At 41.1% G+C, this 11,452-nt stretch overlaps 2 protein-coding genes across 6 annotated transcripts in view; one reads left to right on the top strand and one right to left on the bottom strand.

The window, feature by feature from the left end:
- Positions 1–380: 380 nt before the first annotated feature.
- On the bottom strand, positions 381–10,491 carry PIERCE2 (piercer of microtubule wall 2). Of its 2 annotated transcripts, none has more exons than XM_055437337.2 (2): positions 10,204–10,491; positions 381–725 (listed from the first exon to the last, which is right to left on the bottom strand). In XM_055437337.2, the coding sequence occupies exons 1-2, from the start codon at positions 10,219–10,221 to the stop codon at positions 381–383; spliced, it is 363 nt and encodes a 120-aa protein (XP_055293312.1). In that variant the 5' UTR covers positions 10,222–10,491. The 2 variants fall into 2 exon arrangements, with proteins under 2 accessions (XP_055293312.1, XP_088695753.1); XM_088839627.1 differs by lacking the exon at positions 10,204–10,491 and adding an exon at positions 10,031–10,078.
- Positions 10,492–10,641: 150 nt separating this feature from the next.
- CCPG1 (cell cycle progression 1) overlaps positions 10,642–11,452 on the top strand; it is a 45,666-nt gene continuing 44,855 nt past the window's right edge. For 2 of the 4 annotated variants that reach the window (XM_055437335.2, XM_055437330.2), the window contains exon 1: positions 10,966–11,134. In XM_055437335.2, the coding sequence (XP_055293310.2) occupies positions 11,120–11,134 (15 nt within the window). In that variant the 5' untranslated portion in view covers positions 10,966–11,119. Of the gene's footprint in view, positions 10,776–10,965; positions 11,135–11,452 lie in introns of those variants that run through there. The other 2 variants (XM_055437331.2, XM_088839624.1) reach the window with 2 other exon arrangements.

Here is an 11,452-nt window from a genome sequence, read left to right as displayed (position 1 = left end):
TTGAAGAAACAGAAAAGTAAGAAATTTCTCATCAGAATCTTCCTTAATTCAGTTTTTCTAATTAGAATTCCTGTGTTCCTTTGTCTGTGTAAATATACTCAGTAGACAAGTTGAGATCCTGAAAACATTTTGAAGTTTTGGGACTACGTGAGCTAAATAAAGCTAGGTATAATAAAATGCTTTCTACCATTTATTCTGTTTTGAACACATTTTTATTTAAGAAGTCACTGTCATTCACTTATCAGTTGAAATGCTTTATTTGTCAAAGGTATTTTTAAAGATTACTTCAAGGCTTTTTTATATTTCAAATTAGATATCCTAGTCTTAGATTTAAAACTCATTTTTCCTGAATATATTTTCTCTTTAAGAGTAACATACTTTCATAGAGTGTGTTGAAAATTAGGGAAATCAAGGGTTCTTGTTCTGTCTGGTGCAGTGTTTAGAGTGTTATTTTGATAAAATCCAGTTGCTCTGATATGACTAGAAAACACTTGCTCTCTTGGAGTATAATAGCAGGGGAAAAACTGTGGCATAGGTAAAAATTCACCATAATTACTTGAATTGGTTTTATACATAATCATCTTAGGTTTTGATAGTGAGGTAGTCGTATGGAGTGTCTTTGGATCCAACATACATGAAAACACCGGATTGCCAGGATTCACACAAGGAGGCAGTTCAGGTTTCATTTCTGTGTCTGAATTTGAAGCTGAAGTAGTTTTCTTATCCTAAAAGATAAATGCATAAAATAATTATCAATTATACAGTTCTGAAAAAAAGAAAAGAGAATTATTTAAACTAAGCCCTAGTCCCTTGGACTGCAAGGAGATCCAACCAGTCCATTCTAAAGGTGATCAGTCCTGGGTGTTCATTGGAAGGACTGATGCTAAAGCTGAAACTCCAATACTTTGGTCACCTCATGCAAAGAGTTGACTCACTGGAAAAGACTCTGATGCTGGGAGGGATTGGGGGCAGGAGGAGAAGGGGACGACAGAGAATGAGATGGCTGGATGGCATCACCAACTCGATGGATGTGAGTCTGAGTGAACTCTGGGAGTTGGTGATGGACAGGGAGGCCTGGTGTGCTGTGATTCATGGGGTTGCAAAGAGTCGGACACAACTGAGCGACTGAACTGAACTGAACCTTTTTTATACAACTCACAAAAATTGACTGGAAAAAGATCAAAGACTTGAATGTAAGATCTGATACCATGAAACTCCTAGAAGAAAAGGGGAAAAGGTCCTTGGAGGTGGCCTTAGTAATGATTTTTGGATATGGCAACAAAACTACAAACAACAAAAGCAAAACTCAGTAAGTGTGGCTACAACAAACTAAAAAGCTTTTGTACAACACAAAAACAGCAGAATGAAGAGGCAACCTTGGAATGGGGAAACGTATATGCAAACCATATATCAGATAAGGGGTTAACTTCTAAAATATCTTAAGAACTCATACAATTCAGTAGCAAAAAACCAAGCAATATAATTAAATAATGGGCAGAGGATCTGAACAGACATTTCCCCCAAAGACACATAGATAACTAACAAGTACCTGAAAAGATATTGAACATTCCCAGTCATCAGAGAAATGCAGACATAAACCACAATATGATGTCACTCCATACCTGAAGCATGGCTGTTATCAAAAAGTTAAGAGAGAATAAGAGTTGAGGATGTAGAGAAAAGGAAACTGTTGGTGGAAATGTAAATTGGTACAGCCACTATGGAAAACAACGTGGAATTTCCTCAAAAATTTTTAACTAAAGATAAAACTACCATATGATCCAGCTGTTTCACTTCTTAGTTATCCAAAGGAAATGAGATCACATCTTGAAGAGAGATGTGCACTCCCATGTTCATTGCAGCATTATTCATAATTGCTAAGACATGGAAACAAGTGTTCATCAACAGAGGCATGGATGGAGAAACACGCACACACAGAAGGGAGTACTATCCGTCATAATAAAAGAGGAGTCCTGCCATTTGCAGCAATACTGAGGACCTTGATATCATTATGTTAAGGGAAGTAAATCAGAGAAAGACAAACACTGTATGATCTCACATATATGTAGAATCTTAAAAATCAAACAGCAGAATGGTAGTTATCAGGGGCTGGGGGTAAATGGAGAGATGAGGGTCAAAGAATACCAACTTTCAGTTGTAAGAAGAGTAAATTCTAGGGACCTAACATACAGTATGGTTACTGCCATTAACAATACTGTATTTGAAAGTTTGAGAGTAGATGTTCTCACCACACTCACACACAAAAATTTGTAATTATGTGAGGTGATGGATGTATCAGCTAATCATACTGTGTTAATCATTTCACAATATATATCAAAGCATCATGTTGTACCCCCTAAACTTACACAAATGTTATATGTTAGTTATACCTCAATAAAGCTAGAGAAACAGAAGAAAACAAAAACTTAGCCCCATGTACTCTCCTTTCCGGAGTCCTTTTCTCTTGAGGACATTGAAGAGTACCCATTATATTATATTATAATGGCTTCCTTGGACTGCAAGGAGCTCAAACCAGTCACTCCTAAAGGAGATCAACCATGAATATTCATTGGAAAGATTGATGCTAAAGGTGAAGCTCCAGTACTTTGGCCACCTGATGGGAAGAGCCAACTCATTGGAAAAGACCCTGATGCTGGGAAAGATTGAAGGCAAAAGAAGAGGGCAGTAGAGGATGAGATGGTTAAATAGCATTACTGACTCAATGGACATGAACTTGAGAAAACTGGGAGATAGTGGAGGACAGGGAAGCCTGGTGTGCTGCAGTCCAGGTGGTTGCAAAGAGTGAGACACAATGGACCAAGGAACCTGGCAGGTTACGTTCCATGGGGTCACAAAGAGTCAGACACGACTGAGCGACTAAGCACATATGTATGTATATTAAATTTATCTCTATTATATATGTCTGTACAGAGCAAACTTGTCAAAAGTATGTACAAGGTAAGTTTTAAAAATCCCATACTAGAACTATGAGAACTTATAAAAATGTGTAAATTATAGAATAAGATGCAATAGATCATAGTTCAAAGAGGACGTTACAGTTGAATTTTAGAGTGAAAAAGGAGCAAGATAAACACACATTCAGCAATCTTAACCTTGTGGATCTTTGCTTTGTGTATTAAGCAAATAATTACACAACAACTAATTACAATTGTGGTAAATGCTATGAAGGAAAAAAAAATTCAAGGTATTTATGAAGACTCGGGGGGTTCTAATCTAGTGTGAGGGCCTAGGAAGGCCATTCCGGTGAAGTGTCACTGAATCTAAGACTGGAAGGCAAGGAAGGAAAAGACAGAGGAGGGCACAGAGAAAAAGCGTGGCCCAAGTGGAGTGAAAATGGCTCGAGATGAGAGAGGGGCAGGGGCAGAACCTGAAGGGTGTGGTTGACTATGTGAGAAGTTTGGATCTTTATGGTAAAAGCAATGGAAAGCTATTGAAGAGTTTTAAAGAGAAACATGTCATGATGTAACATAATTTTTAGGACGATTACTTGGCTGTCAGAGCCTTGAATGGATGTGGAGAGGCGCTTCAGTAGTCCATGTGACTGACGATAATGATTTATAGAAAGATGGTGGCACAGAGAGACTAGGAAATAAATTTGAGACATATTTTGAAAGTAGAATCCATAGGACCTAGTGACTGATTTGATGTGCATGGAGAGGAAGAGGGACATATCAAGGAAGATCCCCAGATTTCTGGACAAAACATTTGGATAGATGGCCATTTGCTACAATTTGTAACATACATAATAAATTTAATAAATATTCAAAATAATTTAGCTATTTGGGGGAGGAGGGAAAAAGAATGAATACAAAAGTGGTATTTTCTAGCACATGAACATAACATGCTTTATCTTCAGTAAAGTCATGTCCATTAAAATCAACAAGCTTCAATCATGAAGGTGAAAAAATTCACATGTAACAGACTACATGGACCTTATTTATCATTCATTCAACAATTACTGAGTACCTACTGTGTGCTGAGCATTGATAGATGCTGGAAAAATAGTGATTAAAAATCTGAAGTTCCACATTTTATTATATAGGAGATAAGCACATAGGAAACCAGCTCAACAATGTTGGGAAATTGGTTAGTTATTTTTAAAAAAGGTAGGTCTTCACCTTCAAAATTAGGTGTCACCAGTTCTAGGTTCTGATGTTGCCAGTAATAAAAGCTGTGTGACTTTGATGAAGTTAATTGTAAGGATTCAAATTCCTTGTCTATAAATATAAAACATAGGAGATAGATTAGATAGCTTTGTTTCCTAATCTGAGGATATAGTTCAGTTCAGTTCAGTCGCTCAGTCGTGTCCGACTCTTTGCGACCCCATGAATCACAGCATGCCAGGCCTCCCTGTCCATCACCAACTCTCGGAGTTCACTCAAACTCATGTCCATCGAGTCGGTGATGCCATCCAGCCATCTCATTCTCTGTCGTCCCCTTCTCCTCCTGCCCCTAATCCCGCCCAGCATCAGAATCTTTTCCAGTGAGTCAACTCGTCGCATGAGGTGGCCAAAGTATTGGAGTTTCAGCTTTAGCATCAGTCCTTCCAACGAACACCCAGGATTGATCTCCTTTAGAATGGACTGGTTGGATGTCCTTGCAGTCCAAGGGACTCTCAAGAGTCTTCTCCAACACCACAGTTCAAAAGCATCAATTCTTTGGCGATCAGCTTTCTTCACAGTCCAACTCTCACATCCATACATGAGCACTGGAAAACCATAGCCTTGACTAGACGGACCTTAGTTGGCAAAGTAATGTCTCTGCTTTTTAATACACTCTTCAGGTTGGTCATAACTTTCCTTCCAAGGAGTAAGCGTCTTTTAATTTCATGGCTGCAACAGGATCCACAGTGATTTTGGAGCCCAAAAAAATAAAGTCTGACACTGTTTCCACTGTTTTTCCATCTATTTCCCATGAAGTGATGGGACCAGATGCCATGATCTTTGTTTTCTGAATGTTGAGCTTCAAGCCAACCTTTTCACTTTCCTCTTTCACTTTCATCAAGAGGCTTTTGAGTTCCTCTTCACTTTCTGCCATAAGGGTGGCGTCATCTGCATATCTGAGGTTCTTGATATTTCTCGCGGCAATCTTGATTCCAGCTTGTGCTTCTTCCAACCCAGCGTTCCTCATGATGTCCTCTGCATGTAAGTTAAATAAGCAGGGTGACATATACAACCTTGACGTACTCCTTTTCCTATTTGGAACCAGTCTGTTGTTCCATGTACAGTTCTGACTGTTGCTTCCTGACCTGCATACAGGTTTCTCAAGAGGCAGGTCAGGTGGTCTGGGATTCCCATCTCTTTCAGAATGTTCCACAGTTTATTGTGATCCACACAGTCAAAGGCTTTGGCATAGTCAATGAAGCAGAAATAGATGTTTTTCTGGAACTCTCTTGCTTTCTCCATGATCCAGCGGATGTTGGCAATTTGATCTCTGGTGCCTCTGCCTTTTCTAAAACCTGCTTGAACATCTGGGAGTTCACGGCTCACATATTGCTGAAGCCTGGCTTGGAGAATTTTGAGCATGACTTTACTAGCGTGTGAGATGAGTCCAATTGTGTGGTAGTTTGAGCATTCTTTGGCATTGGCTTTCTTTGGGATTGGAATGAAGACTGACCTTTTCCAGTCCTGTGGCCACTGCTGAGTTTTCCAAATTTGCTGCCATATTGAGTGCAGCACTTTCACAGCATCATCTTTCAAGATTTGAAATAGCTCAACTAGAATTCCATCACCTCCACTAGCTTTGTTCGTAATGATGCTTTCCAAGGCCCACTTGACTTCACATTCCAAGATGTCTGGCTCTAGGTGAGTGATCCCACCATCAAGATTATCTTGGTCGTGAAGATCTTTTTTGTACAGTTCTTCTGTGTATTCTTGCCACGTCTTCTTAATATCTTCTGTTTCTGTTAGGTCCATACCATTTCTGTCCTTTATCGAGCCCATGTTTGCATGAAATGTTCCCTTGGTATCTCTAGTTTCCTTGAAGAGATCGCTTGTTTTTCCTAATCTGTTGTTTTCCTCTATTTCTTTGCATTGATCGCTGAGGAAGGCTTTCTTATCTCTCCTTGCTATTCTTTGGAACTCTGTATTCAGATGCTTCTATCTTACCTTTTCTCCTTTGCTTTTCCCTCCTCTTCTTTTCACAGCTATTTGTAAGGCCTCCTCAGAGAGCCATTTAGCTTTTTTGCATTTCTTTTCCATGGGGATGGTCTTGGTCCCCGTGTCCTGTACAATGTCCCGAACCTCTGTCCATAGTTCATTAGCCACTGTATCAGACCTAGTCCCTTAAATCTATTTCTCGCTTCCACTGTATAATCATAGGGATTTGATTTAGGTCATATCTGAATGGTCTAGTGGTTTTCCCTACTTTCTTCAATTTAAGTCTGAATTTGGCAATAAGGAGTTCATGATCTGAGCCACAGTCAGCTCCTGGTCTTGTTTTTGCTAACCATATAGAGCTTCTCCATCTTTGGCTGCAAAGAACATAATCAGTCTGATTTCGGTGTTGACCATCTGGTGATGTCCATGTGTAGAGTCTTCTCTTGTGTTGTTGGAAGAGGGTGTTTGCTATGACCAGTGCATTCTCTTGGCAAAACTCTATTAGCCTCTGTTCTCTCTGCCTTGAGAACCCCATGAACAGTATCAAAAGGCAAAATGATAGGATACTGAATGAGGAATTCCCCAGGTCAGTAGGTGCCCAGTATGCTACTGGAGATCAGTGGACAAATAACTCCAGAAATAATGAAGGGATGGAGCCAAAGCAAAACAAATACCCAGTTGTGGATGTGACTGGTGATAGAAGCAAGGTCCGATGCTGTAAAGAGCAATATTGCATAGGAACCTGGAATGTTAGGTCCATGAATCAAGGCAAATTGCAAGTGGTCAAACAGGAGATGGCAAGAGTCAACGTAGACATTCTAGGAATCTGTGAACTAAAATGGACTGATTTAACTCAGATGACCATTGTATCTACTACTGTGGGCAGGAATCCCTTAGAAGAAATGGAGTAGCCATCATGGTCAACAAAAGAGTCCGAAAGGCAGTACTTGGATGCAATCTCAAAAACGACAGAATGATCTCTGTTCTTTCCAAGGCAAACCATTCAGTATTACAGTAATCCAAGCCTATGCCCCAACCAGTAACGCTGAAGAAGCCAAAGTTGAACAGTTCTATGAAGACCTACAAGACCTTTTAGAACTAACACTCAAAAAAGATGTCCTTTTTATTATAGGGGATGGGAATGCAAAAGTAGGAAGTCAAGAAACACCTGGAGTAACAGGCAAATTTGGCCTTGGAGCACGGAATGAAGCAGGGCCGAGGCTAATAGAGTTTTGCCAAGAGAAAGCACTGGTCATAGCAATCTGAGGATATAAGGGCTCTCCAATTGTAGCCATAGGAAAGTGATTTTCAGTTATTTGAAAAACATGAACGAAGAGTTTACATTTACTTGTGATAAGGCCCTTAAAAATGCATTCTGTGGGGTTGATGTCGACAAAAAATTTTGGCAGTTAAAAAAAGAAACCTAAATTTGGCAATTTCTGAAATACTTAACATCTAAGTCCTTTCAGATCAGAAATTATATTATTATAATCTAACCTGATAGGTTGGCAGGGTACAGTGCGTGCGTGCTAAGTTGCTACAGTCCTCTCCAGCTCTTTGCAGCCCTGTAGACTGCAGCTCACCAGGCTCCTCTGTCCGTAGGGATTCTTCAGGCAAGAATACTGGAGTGGGTTGCTGTGCCTGCCTCCAGGGGATCTTCCTGAGCCAGTTATTGAACCCACCTCTCGTATGTCTCCTGCATTGGCAGGCAGTCTTTTTATCACTGGTGCCACCTGGGAAGCCCCGGGGTACTGTAATTGTGACTTTTTAAGAAAGAGAAGGTTATGTGCATTAAAATTCTTTTTCTTTGAAGACTTTATAATAGATTCTTGTGATTCGTAAGGCTCATACCCTTTAAGAATTCTAAATCCTTAAAACTAGCAAGCATAAAATCTTGGTTTCTCCAACTCTAAAATGGAGGAAAGAATATTGGCCACGTTGTTGTGTCCGGATCAAATTTGGGTCAGATTAGTTTGGTTTCTCTTAAAATAGCTCACTCTGAATTCCTGGGTGATTCCACTTAATGTCTCAGCAAAATTGTTTCCCACTATCAGAAACCTATTTGTTTTGAAATCTTTAGTTCTAGTCTGCAAATGTGAAGTATTTACTCCACCTTCTTTTTTTTATAGCTTCAAAATTTATACCTATTTATTATTTTATATTCACATTTAATGGTTCTAATTTGAGGTACTAAAATTCATAATCCATTTTTGTTCACATTTGAAGAAGTATGATAGTTTTAGGGGAGTAGCACAAGGCAAGAACTGTGTGACCTACGTTTCAATCCTTTATCATCACTGCACCTTTGTTTTTATATTGCCTGTGAAACTGGTTAAAAAAATTTGCTGTAGTTCCTGTGGTTGGGAAGTGAAAGAAAATCAGATGTAAATGATATATTACTATATAAATGGCACCAATTTTTATCATTTTCTTTTTTGCAGGTATACCTCAATGCATATGCACCATCTTCCACAATTCAGTTCTGAAATTTACAGGTTAAGAACATTTACACTAGTATGCTCCCATTTACTAACACTCATTATCTTGTAGGAAGTTGGCAAAGCTGGAAATAAAACTCATCAGATCTTGCTATTTATCCTTTTTAATACTGCTTATTAAATTGTTCTAAATATCCAGAGCAGAGACATTGGAGCAGAGTAAGTCACCATAATGTTATGGCATTTTGACAACAGGTCACTTTATCGCAAAATATCAAGGTTCCCACGATTCTTAAGTGGGAGGTGCTGCCTTGTGACTTGTGAGAGAAAGTACCAATCTTGATATAATTTATGGACACCAGTCAGGTTGCCCAGGGCAACCTCACTCACAGAGGTTGTGACTTTCAAATCACCCTCTACAACTGGCTCTGAAATTCGGATCAACTTTGACTCCACTTGTAATAGAGAAAACAATGTAGTCAAAATAGAAGACAACTGAGCTGAAAAATTTTGTTGGCATAATCTGTACCATACAATCTGTAGAAGTTACTGTCCACCTAAATCTTTTGTACCTCCAGAACAATTCACAAATGTTTATGGACTTTGAAACAAAATACCCATCGCTTTTACTTTATATCCTAGGTCTTCACTGCAGCTTTCTTATTTAGGTTTCAGTTCAGTTCAGTCGCTCAGGTTTAGCCCTTTTCAGATCTGATATTCTTTTGAATATCACTTTTGAAATGTGGAGTTCAAAACAGATACATTAAAAACAAAACAGCCTAATACAAATAATAATAAAAAGATTACTTTAAATTCTCTGCTAGATTACACATTGAGTCAGCGACTGTTAGTGAAGGATAAGAAGAAGGTTAATGAAAATTATAAATGAATCTTTTAAAATCAATTAAGTGCCTTGAATGAAATCTACAAATAAATGGCATTGGCTTTCTTACTAATTTAATACTCAGGCTCTCCTAGAATTAGACTAGGCCACTTTGACTTTTGCAAGTCTTTTGTTATAAACACACATTTTTATAAAGATAAATAACAACGAGCCATTGAAATAATAAAAACTCCCATTATAGAAGCTGTAATTATAACATTAAAAGTGCTTTTTCTTCTTTGGTTTTGGTTTCACAGTTGATGTTAATTACAGTAACACCAAAAGCAAAAAATTCCTTAAAGCCTAATTTTTAGGCACCCTTTTGTTTTTCCTCAGGTCCAACCATCTTTCTTGTTCATGTTTTAAAAAAATTTTTGGCCACAATTAGGGACAGAGAATTAAACCTTAACTTTCTGCTGTTTCTATCAACAGTGATATAAATGCATCATATTCTTTCTCCCCCTCATATCCTTTTTTGAACAAGACACAATGTAAACAAATGTGAATTAATAAGGCACGTTTTTCTTGTTCAAAATCATCATCCCATTTTGCAGTGGGGTATGAGCTGCAATCCCCAATCATCTTTATACTTTTAGAGGCAATTCCGGCTTAATGCAATGCATGTTACATCTGTGTAGTCCAGTGATTGCCTACAAAAGTGGTTTTTTTTGGAGCGTGGGGGTGGGTGGGAATGCGAGGTGCCCCAAATTTATAGTAAAGAGTACCAACAGTCAAAAACATCCAGCCCTCTGCCCAAACCCACCCAGTCGCACTCGGTCATTCTCGATGTCTTCTTTATTTTTTCCGGAAACGCAGTGTTTTTCTGCAGCCGATGGCAAGAAGGCCAGCGAGCACCGAGGGGACGCGGCCCTTTTTCTACACCCAATTAAAGCAGCAAGGAGCTGGTGAGCGGTCGGCTGGATCAATAAGCATAAATTAATCCGCCTAATCCCAGGAGCGGTCCTCCTGAGTAGAATCCTGCCAAGTGGTTGTAGCAGCCCGTCTCCATAGTAACCGGCCGCGGCGCCTCTCCAGCGCCGGGGCCCGGATGTTGTCAGGATCTCGGCCGCGGGGCCCAGCTTCCAGCAGCTTCCCGGCGGCGGGCTGCGCTCCTCTTCGGGAGTCGTAGTTCTTCACTCGGCCGCCGCCCGGTATGAGGCGCGGACCGGACTACGAGTCCCGGCATGCGCCGCGGCGCCCCGCCGGCCGCCGCCTCCCGGCTGCGGACGCCTGTGAGCAGGTTGTTTTTATGAGAGGCGTCACTGCTCTCGGAGTTGTGACCCCCGCCACCGCGACAGCCAGCGCCGTCGGGCGGAGGTGGCGCTGCCCCTTCAGGTAGCGTCCTGGGCGGGTTTGGACCCAGGGAGGGGAGTCCGCGCCGACTGTCGCGGTTCTTGTGTCGGTCGTCTGGTGGAGGTATTCGTGGGGTCTCAGCCGAGGGGGAGGCTTGACCGTTAGGCTCTCGGAGTTTGCGGCCGCCTGGGTGGCCCCCTCAGAACGCGGGGCCGCAGCCTACGCGGCGAAGCAGCTCCCCAGGCGTCCGGTCCGGTGGTTCTGCATCCTAGACTTCTGCGTGCAGACGCGAGCGGAGCGCCGCGGTTGTAGGGGAGCCGTCGGTCCGGGGGACGCACCCGCCTTCTTCCACTGGGCTGGCTTAAGGCTCTTCTCGGTCCTGATTGATGAGAATCCATATGGTAAGAAGTTGTGTGCGTCACCCCGCCGGGTTTTCAGCCAGCCGGTCTTTTTTGGTGACGTTTGAGCCTCGTGATGCCAGAAACAGAAAGATTAAATAATGCATTTGATATTTCTGCTTGTGCGCCAGTCTAATAATCGTCAAATCTCCCTATCTTCCCCCCTCCCCCTGTCCCCTTCCTAATAAGCACCCCACGGAGCATCAGTCCACACCGTGTCTTGTACGTGTTACCTGTTTATTTTGTTTCACGAATCCAACTTTTTGCCCTTGGGAGCGCCAATTTTGACGAACTCGGCCAGTTAGGCACTTTGTTGAGCGG

The sequence above is a fragment of the Moschus berezovskii genome, chromosome 9, assembly GCF_049115385.1.
Source record: "Moschus berezovskii isolate FMDL1 chromosome 9, NW_MosBer_1.0, whole genome shotgun sequence".
NCBI classification, from domain to species: domain Eukaryota; kingdom Metazoa; phylum Chordata; class Mammalia; order Artiodactyla; family Moschidae; genus Moschus; species Moschus berezovskii.
This window is presented reverse-complemented; position numbering and strand designations above follow the sequence as displayed.